The sequence below is a fragment of the Microtus pennsylvanicus genome, chromosome 17 (assembly GCF_037038515.1).
Source record: "Microtus pennsylvanicus isolate mMicPen1 chromosome 17, mMicPen1.hap1, whole genome shotgun sequence".
Taxonomy (NCBI): Eukaryota; Metazoa; Chordata; class Mammalia; order Rodentia; family Cricetidae; genus Microtus; species Microtus pennsylvanicus.
The window spans coordinates 9226953-9251642 of NC_134595.1; the positions used below are offsets into that span (position 1 = coordinate 9226953).

Below are 24690 nucleotides of genomic sequence, written 5' to 3' on the forward strand. Positions count from 1 at the left end.
CTCGAAAGCTTATCTGGTAGCCCCAACCCAAGGTCCATTACAGTATGGTGATGATATTTCCTAATTCCTGGTAGGGATGAGGAGATATCCTATGTCCCTCTCACTCAGTTTCTGAAATTCAGTCCTCATTTTTCTAAACCGTCGTGGTTGAGGGGGAAACTAAAATGACAGCTCCGACTCTTTGATTCCATAATTAACTTTCCATTTTTAAATATAACTCTCGTCTCTAGATTTACATAGAATGTTATCCTTTCCCTTCTAGTCAATGCACACTATCTAACATGACAAGGAAACAGTATTTTATAAGAACTTTGATTGAGGAATTGTTTCTACAAATTATAGACTCTTCACTAGAAACTGTCACCCTTTTGACTGATTCTCTGCTTCACAGGATGCTTGCTGCAAATTAGCTTTGATCTCATCATTTTCTAGAAGTCTGTCCTTAAGCTGGGAGGATTGTTGTGATATTCTTTCTCCAAATTTCAGAATATGCTGAGTAGGTCTCATAGCATAAATGTGAGTAGAGCCTTTGTCAAGCATTCTATTCACTCAGAGTTCCTGAAGTGGCCAAATTGACCCTACTTCAACAGCACTAAGACCTTTCATAAAACAGATGCAGGATGCTTGACACCTCTAATGTCAAAAAAAGAATCCAGAATTAGTATGTATCTTGTATGTGTCAAGACCAATATCAGGGCACATGAAAGGCGAATCTGGTGATGGGATTTGAAATGAAGGACTGAAGCAAAATGTCTGTGTCTAAGAAAATGAAGAATAGGAAGCAAGTGTGAGATGTAGACAGTGTTATGTGCTGAATAAACAAAGAGCCTGGGCTTTTCCGTGTCAAGGAAACATATCTAAGGCACAGAATAGGTGCAATAGAATGTCAGAAGAGATTGAATCAGTGTTTTTGCCTAAACAAGTTATATCTAAAGCTCCAATGATTGATCTGGAATACATCTTAATAGGCAGAAGAGTTTTGGTAATATTTCATAAACAAAAAATCTCTAGCTCAAATATTAACATGGCTACCAAAAAACTATGGTTTTCTGAGTATCATCTGTGTGAAAGGTGTTGTAGTTGGCATCTCTTTGCTTTCTCTCACAATGCCTGTGACTTAACATTTTCTTCAGAGTTTTCATGATAAAGACTGAGTTTCCGAGATGCTCAGGCTATTAGGAATAGATAGGCATTAAACCGAGAATTCTGATGCTCTTTGACATTCATTGTGTCAAGCCCAGAGAGTCTGCCCATGATGAAATTGATTATTTTTGTGAGCACTAATATATAGGAGGTTTGCTACTTTTAAATAATAGAAGATAGATATTGTATTATTTTAAGGTTCTCTTTTAATCAGTGACCCACATGCATCTGAAACCTAGGGTAATTCAGTGATATTATTCTCAAGCCCTGGCTTAAGTTTTACATCAGTGAGATGTAAAGCACCCTCCACAAAAGCATTTTATTTTTATACTACTAGAATGCAGTAAACTTAATGTGTCCTTTATGTTATAATTGAGAGTTTCCAAAAATACCATCACATGATATTTACTTTTTGTATAAAATTTTGTTTACATCTCAGCTAATGATCTAATTAAGATAATCCACTATAAAACTGGGGAAATGATTATAATATTTGTAAAACAATGATTATAGGAAAATACTTGAAGATCTTTTTTTTCCTTTTTTATTACTTAAAAAAATACCAATCCAAATTCACACTACCTCCTTGCCTCCCAGTCCTTCCCCTCTCCATCCACAGACCCTCCTCCCATCCCTCCAACCCTAAAAGGTGCCATGTACCCAAGTGCCATGTACCAAGGCCCTTTCTACTATGTCTAGGCTGATCAAGGTTTACATCCAAAGAAACTAGGATCCCATGAAGCTGGTATATGTAAGTAGAGACACATCCCAGTGTCACTATCAGTAGCCCCTCAGTCTGTCCCAGCTGTCAACCCCTTCAGAGGGGTTTGGTTGTTCCCATGCTCGTTCACTCCCTGTTGGAGTTTGTGAGCTACCCTTAGCTAAAGCAAACTTCCGCAGTGGATGAACCCCTCATGGTCTTGAATTCCTTGCTCATACTCTTATTCCCTCCACTCTTCAACTGGATCTTGGGAGCTCAGCCTACTGAGTGGGAAAAAATCTTCACCAACCCCACATCAGACAAAGGACTGATCTCCAAAATATATAAAGAACTCAAGAAATTAGACAAAATTTTAAATAACCCAATTAAAAAGTGGTGTAGTGAACTAAACAGAGAATTCTCATCAGAAGAATTTCAAATGATCAAAAGGTACTTAACAACATGTTCTTCGTCCTTGGCTATCAGGGAAATGCAAATCAAAACAACTTTGAGATACCATCTTACACCTGTCAAAATGGCTAAGATCAAAAATATTAAAGATAGCCTATGCTGGAGAGGTTGTGGAGCAAGAGGAGACGCATCCATTGATGGTGGGAATGCAAACTTGTGCAACCACTTTGAAAATACTTAAAGATCTTAATCGAAAACATGTACCTATATATTAGCCTCAATTTCACCTATTTATTTCACCTAATCAAAATATATTCCCACAATTTATAAAATGAAGATTAATTAAATTACTTAAAATGAAGTTTAGTACAATAGACATACCCATATATGTTTTCATGTTTTGTGTTTGTACCTAATTTTTTTGTGGCTAGCAATTATGAAAGAGAATTACATAAAGAGAATATATATAACTTGAGTATTATTCAATGATTCAATCTTATGCAAACTTTAACATATATGTTAGGTTAAATTATCCATTCTAATAACATATAAAATGAATTTATAATAGAAGGTTCTATGGTTATGTTATAAGTCATAAGTTTGATCTCTTTTTAGATGCTAGTCTGTAGTCCTCAGAGGTACAAGTGATGGGGAATTCCCCTCTGTATGATGTGAATAATATTGGTTAGTAAAGAAACTGCTTGGCCCGATAGGGTAGAACAGAGCTAGACAGGGAAAACTAAACTCAATGCTGGGAGATAGGACAGACATGCTGAAACCTTGCCGGTAGGCCACAAGTCTCATGATAAAATATAAAATAATGAAGATGAGTTAATTCTAGATGTAAGAGATAGCTATCAATATGCTTAAGTAACTGGCCAAGCAGTGATGTAATTAATACAGTTTCTGTGTAGTTATTTTGGGAGTCTGGGCAGATGGGAAATGAACGAGCTGCCTCCTTACTACATAGAAGTGACATTCTGAAAGACTTCTAGAGACATAGACCCAATTGTTGGTGCTCTGTACCCTGGTCAAACCATGTCTTTCCTCTATGCAGAAAAGAATATGCTGTGTTAGCAGGACATCCAGATGATGCTGGGATTTACATAGTCTATTTTTGGCTAGAAACCTTCTTTTCTCCACTCTCGTTGTCTCAGTAATAATCAATCACAGAAATGTTATTGGCACTGTTAAACATACTTTTCTGTTTAACCATCGTGGGAGATGCTACAGTTTAAGTATATTTCATGTTTTGACATAATCAAATTGCTTGTGTCACAGTAGAATAGGTAATAAAGCCTTCATCAGCCTTTGGGCTTTGTTTCCCATTGCTGTATAATAATACCCTCATGAAAACAACTTGAGGGGAAGAGCTTATTTGAGTTTTAAACTTGAAGTTATAATACATACTAGTAGGGAAATCACAATAGCAGGAGATCAAGAGAACTGACCACACTAAATCCAAAGTCAAGTTTAGATAACAATGAACTAATGTTCACGTGCTAATACTAATCAGCATGTTTTCTGAATTTGTATTCAGTCAAGGGCTCATCCCACTCTATAAAGGTGGGTTCTCCCATCTAAACTAACACAACTGAGAAGAATGATCCCACTCATTCCTACAAGCTAATCTAAGTCAAAGATTTCCTCATTGAGATTCCCTTTCTATACATCAGCAATATATCAAACCCATGGAACAGCTTTCGGTGAACATCAAGCTTAACTGTACTTAAGAGGAGAGTTAATATATATACACTCAGACAGCAGCTGATCACTAACAAACATAAAGATGGTACTCATGTATTCAAACATCCACTTTACACAAGAAGAGAATGTGCTTTTTTTCAAGGTATTCTTTTCTAATGTCAACATAGTTAAAATTATGTAATAAAAATACATACTATAAACATATAAAAAGTCTTTAAATTTTATGTGTGTACATGTTTCTCTGTATGTATGTGAGGATAGTGAATGGAGGTTAAGAGGCTATTCTCAAGTGTCATTCCACAGGCGGTCCATAGACCATTCCTTTGACACAGTGTGCCTCCTAGACTTGTGGCTATCCAATTAAGTTAGACTCTGAATCAGTAAACTCAGGGATCTACTTGTCTTTTTACCTCCCCAGCATGGAGATGATAGGCATGTTTCACCACTCTCTGGAATTTACATGGATTCTGGAGACTAATATCAGGTCCTCATACAGCAAGCATGTCACAGACTAACCATCTTCCCAATGCCAAGACTTAAAGTCCCAAAATATTTTGCTATGCCATGCAACTACTTTTTAACCTGCAAAACACTTTATGCTATTTTTTCTTATAAATGCTTAAAAAAATGGTGGTTAAGAAGATTCAGTATGAATTATCATAGTCTTTGAAAATATTTAGTAGGTAGTAAGTTTTTACTAAACGAATTGATACAGGATATTTATCACAGCACCTTTATCTCTAGAACTATTTTTTTTTTAATTGTCGAGACAAGGTTTCTCCGCAGCTTCTTGGTTCCTGTCCTGGAACTAGCTCTTGTAGACCAGGCTGGCCTCTAACTCACAGAGATCCACCTGCCTCTGCCTCCTGAGTGCTGGGATTAAAGGCATGCGCCACCACCGCCCGGCTAAAACTATTTTTTTACAGACGTGGCTTCTGGTATTCCAGCGTTGCTACTAGTTTTCTATATACTTTAGAAAAATATTGAACTTCTGATACTCTTCGCTAGTGTGTGTGGAGAGGCCTTAAGTGAGTACATCAATATACCTAGCTTTATAAAGAGAAAAGGACTAAAGCCAGGGCTTCTTGAATATAAAGGCAGGCATTCTACCATCTGCAATTCATCCCTGGCCCTCACAGATCATTTATCCACATTTCTATCCAGGATTCCACTATGATTTTTATGTTCTGAAGCCAACCTAGAATATAATTATTGGTGTGCAATGAAAGAATATCTGTTTCTGTCTCACTCCTTCTCTTCTTTTTATAATATGATAGATGAATGAAAATTACTTTATCCAAAGACGAGTGAAAAGTTAAAGAGATATTGTGCTATTGCTCTTCGGTAACATTGCTTTAAATCATCTGGAAAAGGAAACTCAAAGCCTCAATAATCAGAATCACGTGAAGGTCTTTAAACATGTTACTAATCCTCCCCCAGAGTTGCCATTCAGCACACCTCAGGTGCAGTCTATGATTTGCAGTGAAAACACCCAAAGCACCATTATTATGTCAAATACACATTAATAGGCTAGTACACTTAGCTGTTTAAATAACCATGCTTATTTTTATTAGATTATAATTAGAACAAAGCTCATAGCTCTGTATGTGATATAATTTTTAAATTATCATCCTCTTTTGTAGAACAATAAAATACCAACATGAACGTCATATCTTTGTAAGCATAAACCCAATCTTATCTAGATGGAATTGCAATATTTACTCCTTATTTTAAAGAGATCGCCAGACTATTTATCTCTCCAAGGTAGAAAAAGAAAACTTTCCCCAAACTCCTCTTCATATGTGTAGTGAGATATCTTCAGGCATCCCTCTCGCATTATCATACACAATGGAAAGTGTTTATTGTGCAGTTCATAACAGAATTGCAGTCATCACGCCAACCATGTGACCTAAGGTTCAACCATTCTAGATGCTTACAGAAATATTTTGACATGACTGTCAACCTCTGAACAACAAATCAAATATCTGTAAAAGTCCACAATGCACAGAATTTTCACGATTTATCTTATTACATAGTTCTTTGAGTCACATGCTAAAAGGAAAGAAATAATAACTTTTAAATGAACACAGGTTTTCTAAGAAACCATCCCTTAGGTTTAATAAATTATTCATCTCAAGTAGAAGAAGACAAGATCTCCTGAGTAAATTGGGAGTGTGGGGATCATGGGAGAGGATAAAAGAAGGAGGGGGCAGAGAAAAATATAATGCACCATAAAAACAATTAAACAAAAATAATGTAAATAGATAAATTATTCATTTCTACAAGTGTCGAGAAATTTTATAGCACTATATAAATTAAAGATTACTTTTGAATGATAGTTATATTTTAGCATAACAAGAAATATCATTCAACTGTCATAATCATAATTAATATATGCAATGAATCCAGTGGCTAAAACATATTTGAATGTGACATAATTTTATTTTAAAACCTTGGCTATTATTTTATAAGTCATAATGTTATCAGAAATGAATATGAGGAATTTTTAACAACTTCTTTATATATAGAAAACATAATTCAACTAGTTCAATGTATATACTAACAAGATGATTCTACTATTATAAAAAATTCTTAAAAAGGAATTTCCTCCTTTTATTCCGAACATAATCATAGAAAATTCATGAAAGGCCCACAATGATTACTGTGTAATTTTGCAAGTTTTACTTGTATTATCTAATTTTTAGATCTCTAATTCTAGCAGTCAGCTTTTTCCCTTAACCATCTTATTTTCAAAACTCATCCTCCTGGCATTACTTATATGTTAGTAGCAATTTAGTCAAAAAAAGCTATTTTTTAGTAGGACAATTATCCTGTAAAAAAATGAAGTAGTAAGGTTGGTATAGAAACCAATACATTTCCAATACTAAGTATTTACTGTAATTCCATCAACTCTAAAGTAACTCTGTCCTAAAAACTAACATTATCATTATTCATTTCTGTTCCCCAAATTTCCCAGTTTTATGTTGCATATCTGGATTTTTGTGAAATTAAAATTTTTATCTTTAAGCCTGTATCCTACTTCATATATTGTGCATACCAGAAAGCTATCGCAATAAGTTATCATTGTTAATCATATTTATGGAAAACTCCCTCAAAGTGTTTAATTTTTTCAAGGCTCACAAACTTCACTGAATGCACTCAAAATAAACATAATCATCAGCATAAATCATTATATATTTGATATAGTACATGCATATATGTTAATAATTTTAAGTAACTTAATAATGTGAGCTACTGGTAGGTTTGAATGTTTCATTTGGGGCATTTTAGATATATTTGGTAAAATTCTTGATTATTTAAAATATCATTTCATCTGAGTTTATATGAGCTTTAACAAGCATGAACTAAAAAAGAATTGCTGAAAAGTTTATTATCTAGATGTTGATCTAGTTTATTAGTTTCATGCTGTTTCTGCAAAGCTGAGAAACTCTCATGGATGGCCCCAAAGTATGCTGAAAACTAGTGATGGTGTTCAGTGAACTACTAAATGGGAGTAATTGAAACATTAGACTGTTTCCCTAAACTCAGTGATCCTCTTTTAAAAAAAAAAATCTAAAGATTAATTGAACTAGATGTAATAGCTTGGGCATCGCTAAGCTCTGACAGGCATGAGCACTGTGTTTTTATCGCAGAGGTTTGATGATCTGGTCCACCATTCACCTGAGACCACCAAACAGCATTCTTACACCTGTTTCCTATCTCTGTTTGCAGTTGGCTGAGCTTTTCTTAGAGTGTGTACTTCTGTTCAGCTGAGATACAACATTCTGCTATCTTCCATCCGGCACTTCCATCTGCAAATAAAAGTGAGGGTACCAGAGAGGCATCATTTCTCATGAAATGAGTGCATACCACTGACTTAGGAATCCCAGACACTTCCACACCTGAATGTCAGAAACCTCGCGTATGCTCATGTGTGCAATATATCGTGTTATGCATTAGTGTCAAATTTTTCTTACCGGTCAGGTTCTTCAATCCAAGTTCTTGAAGTCCAAAGTTGCCATCTTTTCTGTAGTTTAGGAATATCGCTAAGGCGTAGCGATCTTCATACAGCTTTGTTCCGCGAATTATGCGTAAATTCTCCAGAGGAAGATACCGAAACTGGTTGAGGGCCACCAGGACATAGCCTGTGACTTCTCGGATAGACTGAAAAAGCACAAACAATTGTCTGTGTTAAGAAAGAAGGAAATCAACTTGACAGGTTGTGTGTATAGTCATATAAATAAAAATAAGTTATGTAATTCTAATTGTCAGCTCCTAATGTACTAATTTCCACATGATATTCATACTCATTGGATTAATAATAGAGGATCACAAAGTGTTAGAATTTTATTTGAATACAAGTATTATTTATTTTTAAAAGTCGTGTATATTCTTAAAATAAAATAATGGATTTTGTTTTAGGAGACATTCCTTAAACCTGAGGTGTGAATTTAGTTAAGGAAATACAGGTATCATTCATTGTTAGACTACAATGATGTGACATAAAAATGCTCAGTCAATCTACAGAAGAAAATGTATATTGACATGTCTACAAAAATAGAAATATTCTACATTCCTTTTAGACACAAATTTAATGGTTATATGGCTCTTCAGTACAATATTTATCACATTGGAACTGTAGCTATTACTGATCTTCCTGAGCTCAAAGTCCTTGGAGTATGAACATAAGAATAAAAAAGAAAGCAAGGTGGACTACCTTAGTAAGACTGACCATGGTTGGTACAATACAACTTGCAAGCATCCCTATCCCACAGAGTCAACCTGGGAACATTATACCAGTCACTCTTGCTTTGACTGAATTTTTAACTTCAAGTTCTTTAAAGACAAGGTACTTTAACATCACGTGGCCTAAAAGGCAACATTTTTTCATTAATTACAAAAAATGTATTTTAGCTGCTATATGATCATGGTTAGTGTTCTATATACAATGAGCACTAAAGGGAAATGGGAGTCTTTTCTGTATGAACAATCTTTTCTCTAGAGTAAATCATTCTGTCATCACTGCTCCTTGAATCCCTCCAATCCCATTCAGGAGGGACTTTCTTACCAAAAAATTCAAACCCCTTGTTGATTCCAGCAAGGGGTGTACATTACTATTAGGGAGACTGTAATTGAAACAAACTCAGGGTGAAAAGAAACAGTTGTTATCAAGACGCAATAACAATTATGCAGTGCTTATTGGATGGAGAGTGTTTCTAGCTCCTAATTGACAAAGATGTGCAATTTGCTACAGTAGAAGTTACAAATAGTGTATAAATGGTTAGAACTTTTGCTTACCCAAAGAATATGATATATAACAAGAAACAAATGTTCACAAATAATCAAATAAGATCTCTTAAATTAGTTACCTTTCTAGAGGACTTAATAAAAATAATTGTTTCTTGCAAAATTATTAGATAAATATTTTAAATCTAAAGGCAATACACAGTACCTTGATTTAATGCTATTATGTTTCTAGAAGTTATAATACATTTTCCCACATATTTCAGGTATCTGTAATACATATTTCTACATATTTTAAAGCTGTTTCAATGGACAAATATTCTGAAATATTTTAAAAGGAAACTGATTCAGATCACAGCCTAAGACATATATGCCACACGCAAACAGAATCTCAGGAAACAGCTCAAAGGCAATAGGATTTCCCAATGCTTAAAAGAACTCAGTAGCACACTCTAAACTAATATTGATCTGTCTGAATCATAGAGATTGATATCTAAATTTGTAAATTAAGTGTTAATCTTCCTCATAGGACTGTATAATCATGTCAGTTCTTTACTGTTTCTGGTTTTAAGCCATTAGAAAAATATCTGTTACATAGAATTTTTTATTGTTCTGAAACTTTGTTATGAAAATAAGTATGAGTTTGGACTATATGGGCTGAGGGATGCAGGCTGGCCCAGTAGGGAACTTTGACCTTGAAATCTAGCCTTTGTCCTTACTAGTTGTATAAACTTGATGAAGCTTTTAGGTCTCTGAAGTCTTCATAAAAATACCTCTATGGCAAAGCTGTTGTAAGCATTGTAAGATAAAACAGTTTATAGAAATTGTGCTTAATAGATGCTGGCTATTACAAATATTACCTCAGAAATTAGCCAGGCAGACAAATAGCCTCAGGACAATGAGCTGGAGGTAAAATGGTCATAATATCGTTGCATAAGAGAGCTATTATTTTAATCTCTCTGCTATGTAATCTTCAGCAAACTTATGTCTTCCCCTTAAATTCGCAACTTAATTCTAAAATTCAGAAATGCCTCCCATTTTTCATATGCATGTTCCAGCTCTCAGCGCTGACCATGGCATTGAATAGAAAGTCAACAAAGGCTGCTTGTTAGAGGGAATTGAAATCTAAAAGCAAGGCTTTTAAGTCTTGTAGCTTTTACTTTCCAAACAAAATGACTTTGTGAGCTTGCTGCTAATAGGAAACTTTGAAAAACGAATTTGTTGTCTGTGCCAATGGACCACTGTAGCAAACAGAACTCACTGGAACGACCATTAAAAGAGAAAATTTTCACCATGGCTTCAAGGAGATTCAGGGTCAGAAACTCCTTTTGTCTTTCCAAAAGCAAAGGGTACAGCCACCTAGAGATGCACAATCCTCCATAAGGGGTTAGCCTCTTTTCAACAAGACGGATTGTCTTGTTGCCTGCATTGCCTCTGCAACACCTTTGTTCAGGGAGTGAATGAAACTGAAGTTCATTAAGGCCTGAATCCTTGAGAAATCAGCTAACCCATGAGAATGTACCTTTACTCTTAGTATTTAGGGAAAGAAATGAAGAATAGATATGGATCTATCTTCTGGCTAACTACGTCATTCTTGTACCTGCAGGGTACTCCAGAAAAAAAAAAAAGTCTTTATTAATTTCAAACTTCAAGTCCTTTAAACAACTATTGTTTAATTGATACACCTCCTGATTTGATTTTTCTTCCTTCTGTCCTTCCTTCTGTTTTCCTTTCTCTTTTGTTCCTTTTTTCTCTCAACATTACCTTAGAGAAAAATAAATAACAGATTCTCAAACATGTCCTTGTTAATCTTAAGTTTTATCTTAACCAAACCCATGCTTATTGATCTACTTTCATGTATACATGGAGAAGCCTGCCAGTTATCATTTATACCTGCTTAAAAGCATCTCTGATTGTTAAACTACTTTGGGATTGTTCTACTGCTGTGCTTTATGTCCTCAGACCCAATGAGAAATCACTGCAAACACTAACGCTTTCTGTGAGTAAGGACATCCATAGATACATCAGTGTTTAGTTTGGTGAACAGACTGGAAAAGAAATGACTGTGACAGTATGAGGAGTAGGAAGCAGAAAACCCTAGTGACAGGAGAGAGGATGGTGAGGGGTAAGAAGCTCCCACCCATGGTGGTGGATGCAGAAATAATGCTTCCTCTGATGCTGGCATGTGCAGGAGCAAACCTTTGCTTCTGTATCACTAAGATTTTCTGTTAACTTCCTTAAGGCAATTGCTTTCTGTCCCTGCCCGCCTATCATATCTGGGAATATCTAAAGCAGACACATTCTTAACTGTGACATAACATTAAGAAGTTTACAAGAAAAAATTAATAAGCTTATAATGTGCATTGCGTATTCCTTTCGTTTGTGCAGATAATTGTTTCACTTTGGGATTCTTCTTTGAGTTCCCCACTGTTTGAAACATAACACTTATAACACTCTGAGGAGCAGGGACTCAATATCTGATCTAATTAGATTTGGGCCAAAGAGCATGTGGAATGTCATGTACCTAAGGGCAGTAGAGTAAAATTCTGGCTCACTGGACTCAACGTGAAGCAATACTGAAGGTTTAGAAAATCTGATCCCATTCATCCAGCAAAACTGCACTCAGCTAACTATGAGCCAGCTTCATTTGCTAAGCCTGACCTGATACACGGAACCTGTGGGCCCCACAGTCAACATGGACGACTTAGCCATCACTCAACATGAACGTGCCTTATATTGGCAATGAACACATTTAACCCATTGTAAACAGGAGTGCTTCTCTCTATCTCCAGAAATAACCATCCTTCCCGTGTCCTTTATATTGTCCTGATCAGTGTGCAGAGAACTGATTAGGTCTGTTTCCAGTAGGTTCTTTGTTCCCAGACCTTATATAGCCTATATCACCTATCCATTTAGGTTTGTTCAATTATATTTGGCTCAAAAATACCCTTCACTGCCAATACCTACTAAAACAAAAAAACAAACAAACAAACAAAATAACAACCTGTAAAGAAATGGTGGAAAACCAAACTGAAACAAAAAATATTATACATGTAAAAAGCAGCAGTCTCTGCCAATCAAAAAATTCAGCTCAGTGAATTATAATATAGCAACTAATCAAATATGCCCATAAGACAACTGTCTGCCAATAAGGGAAATGTCGAATAATAGTAAATCAAGTTCTTCCTTTACACCATTTCCATTACCTGCCTGAAAACACCACCTTCTGCTTTTTTGGGGGGGTGTTCTCTGAGCTTGCCTTCCTTCTGCAGAGCCGCTCATGAATTACAAAGTTTTCTTTGCTCAAAATCTCAGCTCTCTTTCATTTGCTTAGAGATACCCCTAATGGATTACACAAATTGAAATGTGAGCTATAGATACCTTTATTTAACAATATAAGCACCCTGATTTTGTAGTATTCTTAGAAAGATTTATGGCCTTACAAATATTATAACCTATAATTAAATATTTATATGTAAATTTACTTTCTTTATTATATTACAGGTGAGCTTATATTTAACAATCTCAATTTAAAATTTGTATTTTAACTTTTTTGAAATTAAGTATTTATTAAATTGATATTTTCATGTCAGATATATACATTAGAGTAGCAGGCTTTCTTTACTACCAGTCCCCAAATCATGACATGGAGACGTATTATTACTTATGAATGCTTGGCTTTAGTTTAGGCTTATTCCACTAGCTATTATAATTAATTTTTTTCTCTTCATATACACTTGCCTCAGGGCTTTTCTTTTCTTTCATTTTCTATGTTCTTCTTTCCTACTCTCTCCATGTCTGTCGGGCAGGTTGCTGGTTGATTGGCTGGCCCAGGGTATCTCTTATTTTTCTGTTTTTCTTTCTGCCCACCAGCCCTGCATATCTCTCTACTGCCTAATTTTTGGCCATTCAGGTTTCATTAGCCCAATCAGATGCATTAGGAAGGCAAGGTAAAACAAATGCAATACATCTTTACACAGTTAAACAAATGCAGCATAAACAAATGTAACACACCTTTGCCTAGTAAACAGATATTCTACACCACATTAGGCTCAAGAATCAAATATAATGTGGTTAGAAACATTGTATATATACAAAAGTAGTGACAATAATTGGAAATAAACTTTATATTTAAGACACCGGGCGGCGGAGCGCGGCCGGAACACCGGGCGGCGGAGCGCGGCCGGAACACCGGGCGGCGGAGCGCGGCCGGAACACCGGGCGGCGGAGCGCGGCCGGAACACCGGGCGGCGGAGCGCGGCCGGAGGACGCCCAGCACAGCCGGCGGGGACCCACTGGGACCAGAGCAGCAGCAGAGGACACAGGCTGCTGGCGGCGGGAACCGTCCCAGCAGCAGAAGCAGGCTGCAGGGACCGCGCGCAACACCAAGAACAGATCGCCCCACTACAATTAAACCAAAGAGGTAGGCCTTCGGTTGGGGAGGTCCCTGGCAAAGGAGGAGCCAGGTCCTATTCCTGAAGACCTTTCTGAGGGGTGAGAGGGATCTTGGCCCCAGGCAGGAACCAGGAAACAGAGCAAGGGCATTTTGTAAGAGGAGCCCCTGGCCAGCAGGGGAACCTGAACCAGTTTTAAAAGACCCCTTAGATAGCATCGATAGGAGGAGATGGGCAGGCGCCAAGGAAAGAATTCACCCAATAATCTGAAAAACAACATGAAAACACCAGAACCCAACGATCTTACAACAGAAGGTCTCCAACACCATAACACAGAAGAAGTGGAAAAAATTGACTTTATGAAAGCTGTAGAGTCCCTTAAGCAACATGTGAAAAATGCCCTTATAGAAATGGATGAGAAGTATAACCAAAAATTTGAAGAAATGAGTAAATACGTACATAATACCCTGGGAAACCAAGAAAGAACGATCAAACAGGTAATGGAAACAGTTCAAGAATTGAAAACTGAAATGGAAGCAAGGAAGAAAACACAAACTGAGGACCAGCTGGATATGGAAAATCTAGGTGAACGAGCAGAGCCTACAGAAACAAGCATAATCAATAAAATACAAGAAATAGAAGAAAGAATCTCAGATTCTGAGGACAACATAGAGAAAATAAACGCTCTGATCAAAGAAAACTGCAAAGCCAACAAATTCTCATCACAAAACATTCAGGAAATATGGGACACAATAAAAAGACCAAATCTAAGAATAATAGGAATAGAAGAAGGAGAAGAGTCACAGCTCAAAGGCCCAGAAAATATTTAGAACAAAATTATGGAAGAAAACTTTCCCAACATAAAGAAAGATATTCCTTTGAATATTCAAGAAGCATATAGAACACCAAACAGACTGGATCAAAGGAAAACATCCCCTCGCCATATAATAATCAAAACACAAAATATACAGGTTAAAGAAAGAATACTAAGAGCTGCAAAGGAAAAAGGCCAAGTAACTTATAAAGGTAAACCGATCAGACTTACACCTGATTTCTCTATGGAAACAATGAAAGCCAGAAGGTCCTGGATAGAAGTACTGCAGAAGCTAAGAGACCATGGATGCAAGCCCAGACTACTATACCCAGCCAAGCTTTCGTTCACTATAAATGGAGAAATCAAGACATTCCAGGATAAAAACAAATTTAAACAATACGTAGCCACGAATCCAGCCCTACAGAAAGTAATAGAAGGAAAATCGCAACCCAAGGAATCCAACAGTGCCAACACTGCTTACAATAACTCAGGCATCTAGCGACCCTTCACTAGCACAACTCAAAGAAGGGAGACACACAAATTCTACTTCCAAAAACAATAAGAATATCTGGCGTAAACAACCACTGGTCATTAATATCACTTAATATTAATGGTCTCAATTCACCTATAAAAAGGCACAGGCTAAGAGATTGGATACGAAAACAGGATCCAACATTCTGCTGTTTGCAAGAAACACATCTCAACCACAAAGACAGGCATCTACTCAGAGTAAAGGGCTGGGAAAAGATCTTTCAAGCAAATGGTCCTAAGAAAAAAGCAGGTGTGGCCATATTAATTTCTAACAAAACTGACTTCAAACTAAAATCAATCCGAAGAGATCGAGATGGACACTTTATACTCATAACAGGAACAATTTGTCAGGATGAAGTCTCAATCCTGAATATTTACGCCCCTAATATAAAAGCACCCACGTATGTAAAAGAAATATTACTAAAACTCAAGGCAGACATCAAACCACACACACTAGTAGTAGGAGACTTCAATATACCTCTCTCAGCAATGGACAGGTCAATCAGACAGAAACCTAATAGAGAAGTAAGAGAACTACTGGAGGTAATGAAGCAAATGGACTTAACAGACATCTATAGAACATTCCACCCAAATAGGAAAGAATATACCTTCTTCTCTGCAGCCCATGGAACCTTCTCGAAAATTGACCACATACTCGGAAACAAAGGAAACCTCCACAGATACAAAAAAATATCAGTGTCCACCTGTGTCTTATCAGATCACCACGGATTAAAGTTAGAATTCAACAACAATCCTACCTCCAGAAAGCTGACAAACTCATGGAAACTGAACAGTCAACTACTGAACCACACCTGGGTCAAGGAAGAAATCAAGAAAGAAATTAAAGTCTTCCTTGAATTTAATGAAAATAAAGGGACAACATACTCAAACCTATGGGACACTATGAAAGCAGTGCTAAGAGGAAAGTTCATAGCACTAAGTGCCCACTTAAAGAAAACAGAGAAAGCATACATCGGAGACTTAACAGCACACCTGAAAGCTTTAGAAAAAAAAGAAGCAGATGCGCCCAGGAGGAGTAGAAGACTGGAAATAATCAAACTGAGGGCGGAAATCAACAAAATAGAAACGCAGAAAACAGTCCAAAGAATCAATGAAACAAAAAGTTGGTTCTTGGAGAAAATCAACAAGATCGACAAACCCCTATCCAAACTAATTAAACGACAGAGAGAGAACACGCAAATAAATAAGATCAGAAATGAAAAGGGGGACATAACCACAGACACAGAGGAAATTCAGAGACTCATTAGATCTTACTACAAAAGCCTGTATGCCACAAAACTAGAAAATGCAAAAGAAATGGACATTTTTTTAGATAAGTACCACATACCAAAGCTAAACCAAGACCAGGTGAACGATCTAAATAGACCTGTTAGTCGCGAAGAGCTAGAAACCGTTATCAAAAATCTACCTTCCAAAAAAAGCCCAGGACCAGATGGTTTCAATGCAGAATTCTACCAGAACTTCCAAGAAGAGCTAATACCTATACTCCTTAATGTATTACACAATATAGAAACAGAAGAGTCATTGCCAAATTCCTTTTATGAAGCTACAGTTACCCTGATACCAAAACCACACAAAGACCCAACCAAGAAAGAAAATTACAGGCCGATCTCACTCATGAATATCGATGCAAAAATTCTCAATAAAATACTGGCAAACCGAATCCAAGAACACATTAGAAAAATTATCCATTATGATCAAGTAGGCTTCATCCCAGAGATGCAGGGCTGGTTCAACATACGCAAATCTATCAATGTAATCCACCATATAAATAAACTGAAAGAAAAAAACCATATGATCATTTCATTAGATGCTGAAAAAGCATTTGACAAAATTCAACACCCCTTTATGATAAAAGTCTTGGAGAGATTAGGGATACAAGGGTCATACCTAAATATAATAAAAGCTATTTACAGCAAGCCGTCAGCTAACATTAAATTAAATGGAGAAAAACTCAAAGCCATCCCACTAAAATCAGGAACACGACAAGGCTGTCCACTCTCTCCATACCTCTTCAATATAGTGCTTGAAGTTCTAGCAATAGCAATAAGACAACATAAAGGGATCAAGGGGATTCGTATTGGAAAAGAAGAAGTTAAGCTCTCATTATTTGCAGATGATATGATAGTATACATAAGCGACCCCAAAAACTCTACCAAAGAACTCCTACAGCTGATAAACACCTTTAGTAATGTGGCAGGATACAAGATCAACTCCAAAAAATCAGTGGCCTTCCTATACACTAAGGATAAGGAAACAGAGAGGGAAATTAAAGAAGCATCACCTTTCACGATAGCCACAAATAGCATAAAATATCTTGGGGTAACTCTGACCAAGGATGTGAAAGATCTATTTGACAAGAACTTTAAGTCTTTGAAGAAAGAAATTGAAGAGGACACCAGAAAATGGAAAGATCTTCCTTGCTCCTGGATTGGGAGGATCAACATAGTAAAAATGGCAATTCTACCAAAAGCAATCTATAGATTCAATGCAATCCCCATCAAAATCCCATCAAAATTCTTCACAGATCTGGAGAAGACAATAATCAACTTTATATGGAAAAACAAAAAACCCAGGATAGCCAAAACAATCTTATACAACAAAGGATCGTCTGGAGGCATTACCATCCCTGACTTCAAACTCTACTACAGAGCTACAGTATTGAAAACAGCTTGGTATTGGCATAAAAACAGAGAAGTCGACCAATGGAATCGAATAGAAGACCCTGACATTAACCCACAAACCTGTGAACACCTGATTTTCGATAAAGGAGCTAAAAGTATACAATGGAAAAAAGAGAGCATCTTCAACAAATTGTGCTGGCAAAACTGGATGTCAACCTGTAGAAGAATGAAAATAGATCCATATCTATCACCATGCACAAAACTCAAGTCCAAATGGATTAAAGACCTCAATATCAGTCCGAACACACTGAACCTGATAGAAGAGAAAGTGGGAAGTACTCTACAACACATGGGCACAGGAGACCACTTCTTACGTATAACCCCAGCAGCACAGACATTAAGGACCTCATTGAATAAATGGGACCTCCTGAGTCTGAGAAGCTTCTGTAAAGCAAAGGACACTGTCACTAAGACACAAAGGCAACCCACCAACTGGGAGAAGATCTTCACCAACCCCGCAACTGACAAAGGTCTGATCTCCAAAATATATAAAGAACTCAAGAAACTAGACCGTAAAAGGCTAATCAACCCAATTATAAAATGGGGCATTGAGCTGAACAGAGAATTCTCAACAGAAGAACTTCAAATGGCCAAAAGACACTTAAGGTCATGCTCAACTTCCTTAGCGATCAGGGAAATGCAAATCAAGACAACTTTAAGATACCATCTTACACCTGTCAGAATGGCTAAAATCAAAAATACCAATGATAGCCTTTGTTGGAGAGGTTGTGGAGAAAGGGGTACACTCATCCATTGCTGGTGGGGATGCAAACTTGTGCAACCACTTTGGAAGGCAGTATGGCGGTTTCTCAGGAAATTCGGGATCAACTTACCCCTGGACCCAGCAATACCACTCTTGGGAATATACCCAAGAAAGGCCTTATCATACAACAAAAGTATATGCTCTACAATGTTCATAGCAGCATTGTTTGTGATAGCCAGAACCTGGAAACAACCTAGATGCCCTTCAATGGAAGAATGGATGAAGAAAGTATGGAATTTATATATATTAGAGTACTACTCAGCAATAAAAAACAAGGACTTCATGAATTTTGCATACAAATGGATGGAAATAGAAAACACTATCCTGAGTGAGGTAAGCCAGACCCAAAAAGAGGAACATGGGATGTACTCACTCATATTTGGTTTCTAGCCATAAACCAAGGACATTGAGCTTATAATTAGTGATCCTAGAGAAGCTAAATAAGGAGAACCCAAAGAAAAACATATAGGCATCCTCCTGAATATTAACCTTCAGCAAGCCATGAAAGGAGACAGAGACAGAGACCCAAATTGGAGCACAGGACTGAAATCTCAAGGTCCAAATCAGGAGCAGAAGGAGAGAGAGCACGAGCATGGAACTCAGGACCGCGAGGGGTGCACCCACACACTGAGACAATGGGGATGTTCTATCGAGAACTCACCAAGGCCAGCTGGCCTGGGTCTGGAAAAGCCTGGGATAAAACCAGACTCTCTGAACATAGCGGACAATGAGGACTACTGAGAACTCAAGAACAATGGCAATGGGTTTCTGATCCTACTGCACGCACTGGCTTTGTGGGAGCCTAGGCAGTTTGGATGCTCACCTTACTAAACCTGGATGGAGGTGGGGGTTCCTTGGACTTCCCACAGGACAGGGAACCCTGATTGCTTTTCGGGCTGGGGGGAGACTTAATTGGGGGAGGGGGAGGGAAATGGGAGGCGGTGGCGGGGAAGAGACAGAAATCTTTAATAAATAAATAAATTAAAAAAAAAACTTTATATTTAATAAATTATAGAACTTGTGATAAAAATGGTTTCACATTCATATGACTTAGAGCAAAAGGAAAATGTACAATTGAAGTTCTGTTATTATCTCTTATTTTTATATATTCTGACTGATATTTTTATTTCCACAGAAATAAGCTAGTTAGAATAATGCAGTTTAAAGACTACATATGTCCTCTGTAATCTTACAGATTTTGGTGTGGCTCTTATTTTGTGAAGACGCAAGAAGATCATTACAAGCCAAAGAGAGAGATATCAGAATATAGAAAAATTTGTTGATATTTAAACACATGCTTTTAACCCTAGCTACTTATATATTATTTCATTAGGACAGTCTAAGCTGAAAATGGATAGCAGATAATTGAATGGTAAGTTTGAATGGATTGTACAATTCCTCGATGGTTCAGAGTCATCATTTCTGCTATTGATATATTAAGAGCTCTAAATTCTATGTTTATTATGAGAAGTGAAACACTATGGGCTTATATATTGAAATGTTGATACTGAATGAAGCAGTGTATACTGGTCAGGCCTTTGGGAGGTGATCGGATCATGAGCTTTCTTGTCTCATCCACTGTTTAACTTATTTATAGGTAGGCTACAGAAAGGTGGGTAAGAACCTCCAGAGATGGGACTTGGTGAGCAGTGGTCACTGAGGCATTCCATGGAAGAGTATTTGATGCTGTGCTCTTCTCTCCCACTCTTTACTTCTTGGCCATTCTGAAATAAAGAGCTCTGTTTCATAATATTCTCTCAAGCCCAGCCTTCCCAGAGGGCTGAAAAATTGAGAACGGAGGATGAAGAACTGTACTCATGAGTCAAAACAAATCATTCCTTCTTTGAAGGGTTTGTAGCTAGTCTCAGAGTAAGAGGAAAAGGAAGATTTATAGAATAAAGAAAGGTAAAATGCCCAGAAACAAAATGTAATTAAAGAGAAACAGGTTAAGTTAAATTACAAAAGCTTGCTAAGCCCAGCTAAGGCTGGGACTTCATAGGTAAGAATAAGTGTCCATGTATTTATTTGGGACCAGGGTGGCACCCCCCCCACACACACACACAAATAAATAAACAACTACAGTTAGGAGATGATTGTTGCTTAGGAGCACAGGCTGCTCTCCCAGAGATCTTGGTTCCCTTCCCAAATCCCCATGATGGCGCATAACCATCTACAAACATCAATACGAGGAGATCTGACAACCACTTCTGGCCTTTTTGGGTTCTGCACTAATGTTGGGCACAGATACACTCTCAGGCAATATGCATATATTTCTTTAAATATAAGCATAAACATATGCATATAGTTAAAGAAAAAGGCTTAGCTTATAGCAGAACTTTCTCCTGAATTAGTTTTATTGTTTTCTAAATACACATTACCATTGCTTCAGGGAATTGCCTTTATTGCTTATTGTATTAGTTATTATCACTGTGACAGAAGCAATTTAAGGATGGAGAGATTCAGTTCTGTTCAAGGATTAAGGAAGTACAGTCCTTCATGGTAGGGGAGACATGGTGGCCAGGGTTCCACCCATGGGGCAGGGGTCATTTGTTATATCTCTAGGATCAAGAGTCAGAGAAAATGAACATCAGACTCAGGCAGACTCTCACCTTCAAAAAATATCCATGTTCTCCAGCTGAGCTCCAAGTCCTAGGGCCCTAACAGCTTACCAAAGCAGTGTGGCCAGCTGGGAACCTAGTGTTCAAACAGACAAGCCTGTGGGAACACTCCACATGTAAACTATAACACATTGCTTGTATAAAACCCTTTTTCTTCTATTTCTAAAGCAATCACTATGCATCTCCAATGTTTAGACAAGAAAACTGCTTGGTACCATTTCAGTGTACAATTGAGAGTGACAGTTTCATGTCTGAGGTCTTTTATAAATGTGATTTTCTCCACTCAAAATTTAAAAGAGGAAAATAGGCTTGCACAAAATGATGTCTGCCAACAGCTGCTTCTGCTGTACAGCATATGGGAAACGGCCGTGGAGGATTCAGCGTCAGAGGTGACTGCTTGGGAGACTCGTCTGCTGTTGTTTTCCAATGAAAAGGGTGAGCAACTTCAGAAACAGGAGAGCCAAAGTGTGTGGCTATGACTTGACAAGATGCCAAGATACACTTTAGAATCTGTCTAAACATTGGGCTATGCAACACAAAACAAAAGGCTTAATTAGTTTACAAGGAACAAATACTGCCTTTAATCTTCAAGGAGAATAGATTCCGAAGTTGCGGATGATGCTCCTAATTTTTAATCCAAACATAGCAAGTAGGCAACAAATGAATGTCTGTGAGAACAGGCAAGAGTACAAAATCAGCATCCATTGGACCAGGGATGTGTAGACCAGAAATCAGAATAGTTCTCATTAATATTATTATACAAATAACCAGCTTCTTTGCACCTTTATTGTTCTTACTCATGGTATTACTTGTTTTAATTGTGTATTTTATACATTTAACATAGTTTATGTAATTAAAATCTACTTAACATATCACAGTATTGTTATGGAATATTACTTTAATCCTGTAAAGATATATTGCATTTGTTTATACTGCATTTGTTTAACTAGGCAAAAATGTGTTGTATTTATTTATGCTACATTTGTTTAATTATGCAAAGATGTGTTGCATTTGTTTTACCTTGCATATTGAAGGCACTTGATTGGCTTAATAAAAAAGCTGAACAACCTATAGCTATGCAGTAGAGGGATAGGCGGGGCTGCTGCACAGAAAGAATAAATTGGGGGGGGGCTGGATTCAAGAGAGGATACAAGAAGGGAGAAAGAGTCTTGCCTGGAGTAGAATATAGAGAATGAATAATGATAAAAAGTCCTGATGCAAAGCTTAGATGAAGAGAAACAGGTCAGTTTAAATTATTAGAGTTAGTGAGACAAGCATAAGATAAGGCCGAGCATTCATAACTAATAATAATCTGCGAACTGGTTGGGGATCCAATAGAAAGCCTGCTACACAGTATTATTTCTATTTCATAAGCAAAGATTATGATAATTACTCTCTTACTTTAAAGCCATACTTTCAATGCTATCCTTATGAAAAAATTATCAGCTAAGCAAGAACATACACAGTAGTTATGGTAAGTTTCTAAAGACAAACATAAATTTGCTGAAAACATGGGAAAGTAAACATGATGAGATTCTATTTCAATTAAGGTTATATTTTTTTAATTTTTAAAAAGTAACAAAATCCAAAAAGTAAGAACAATAACAATAAGAAAAGATATTTTTCCAAACCCTTCCTAAAGGTCTTTATATATGTATTTTATTGATGCTTACAAAATAAGAGTCTTTTAAAGAGACATTCAGAGTCCAAAGAGATTTTCTGCATGAGTTCATAAAGGACATGTGACCCAATAGTCCTCATATAAATTTAGATTCTGTATTACTATCAGACTCACCAAAACAGAGGTAGGAAAAGTAATTGCTTAAAGAGTTACCTATTAGTTACATGACAGTATCATAGTATTAGCCTGACCAGAGCTTCTTCAATTAAAGAAAGCTTAAGGGTTTATTTTGTTTAATTCAGAGAACAGCATGTAAATGCAATTGGCACATCATAGGTTGTTACACACTTGTCTTTGCTCTCTTTAGAATACATTTTCACCTTTTATTTCAGCTCCATTCTTCCATTCAGTTACTTATTTCTAAAAAGTTCTATTATGTACTTATTGTATGAGGAATATTTTTATTGGAAAGTGATTATTGAAAATTAATAAAGAAAATGACCAACAAAAGCAATAGAGAAGACGCATTCTCACAATGGTTATTTCATCATTTAAATGTCATGTATGAAAGCTTAGAAGTAAGAAAAAAATTATCCAGCTCAAAAGAGGTATAATACTTTCTTAATTTTGTGTCTTTGTTTCTTTAAACACAGAGCATTTATTTCATGGATTCATGTATAAATATCTACCTAATTATAATGTTATACTACATTCTGTAATGTCTGAGTTTTGCAGTTTTCTTTTGACATAATTTCTTACTGAAACGTGTGTGTGTGTGTTTTGTTCATCAAAAAAAATTAAAGAAAAAAAACTTACAGTAATAATTTCCCTCAGTTTTTTTCCTGTACTGGAAATCTATGCTGATATAATAATTTTATTCTCTTCTAAGATAATATGCCATTATTCATAGGGTACAAGAAACATTGATTCCTCCCTTTTAAAAATTACATTTTGGTCTTGTTTCGTTTCACTTTGCAAATGAATGAGCCTGTCCTTTGAGTGCATTAGAATCTACTCTTTAGGAAGATGAAAAGGAACGAAAAACACCAAGACCCTTAGTAGGTAACAGTCATTATGAAGATGTGTTGATGACAGAAACAACAATGAAGTTATGTTGTGTGGAGGCAATGACAGAACTTAAAGTTTCTGAATCCTGGAAGGGGACGAAAGCCATGATGGGGCCTGAGCAGCACAGTGTGGGACAGAGAAAATAAGTAGGAAGCTGCCTAACAAACTCTGGTGCAGGGGGTTCCTGTAGAGAAAAGAGAGATTGCCCAAGCCCTGAAAGCTGATTATTTCCCTAGGATGCAGCATCCAGACTGTGGTCTTATCAAACTGAAATAAAGCTGGATTTATGAAAATTTCCTATTTGGGGATCTGAGGCAAGAAGTGTACACAATAAACCTGAACCATGCCAGAACTATGTAGAAATCATGGATTTGGAAGGGCCTAAGAGTCGATTCATTTGTCCAGAAATTAAAAGTAAATTTGAATATAAGGAATGATAATAATTAAAACAGACTGATCCATCAAGTATATTTTTGATGTAGGAGTGATTTCTTTCTAATCTGTTGCTTTCATTGATTAATTAATAAAGAAACTGCCTAGGCCCATTTGATAGGCCAACCCTTAGGTGGGTGGAGTAAACAGAATAGAATGCTGGGAGAAAAAAAGCTGAGTCAGTGAGTCGGCATGATTCTCCCACTCCAGACAGACACATGTTAAGATCTTCCCTGGTAAGCCACCTCGTGGGCTACACAGAATATTAGAAATGGGTTAGATCAATATGTAAGAGCTAGCCAATAAGAGGCTGGAACTAATGGGCCAGGCAGTGTTTAAAAGAATACAGTTTCCGTGTAATTATTTCGGGTAAAGCTAGCTGTGCGAGAGGCCGAGTGCCGGGGACATAGCCCGCCACTCCAAAATACAACATATTTTAAATCTGAGTTAATATTATTTATTGTAACTAATTCTCACTTTTACACATAATACATGATGCAAATTCTTGAAAACTTGCATATAAAATACAATAATGCTTT

The 24690-nt window shown here is 36.8% G+C and overlaps 1 protein-coding gene across 3 annotated transcripts in view; it reads right to left on the reverse strand.

Annotated features, from left to right (window-relative positions):
• The window catches only part of Erbb4 (erb-b2 receptor tyrosine kinase 4), a 1055862-nt gene that overhangs the window by 515112 nt on the left and 516060 nt on the right, over positions 1-24690 (reverse strand). For all 3 annotated transcript variants that reach the window (XM_075951135.1, XM_075951137.1, XM_075951136.1), the window contains exon 3: positions 7939-8125. In XM_075951135.1, the coding sequence (XP_075807250.1) occupies positions 7939-8125 (187 nt within the window). The remainder of the gene's footprint in view (positions 1-7938; positions 8126-24690) is intronic.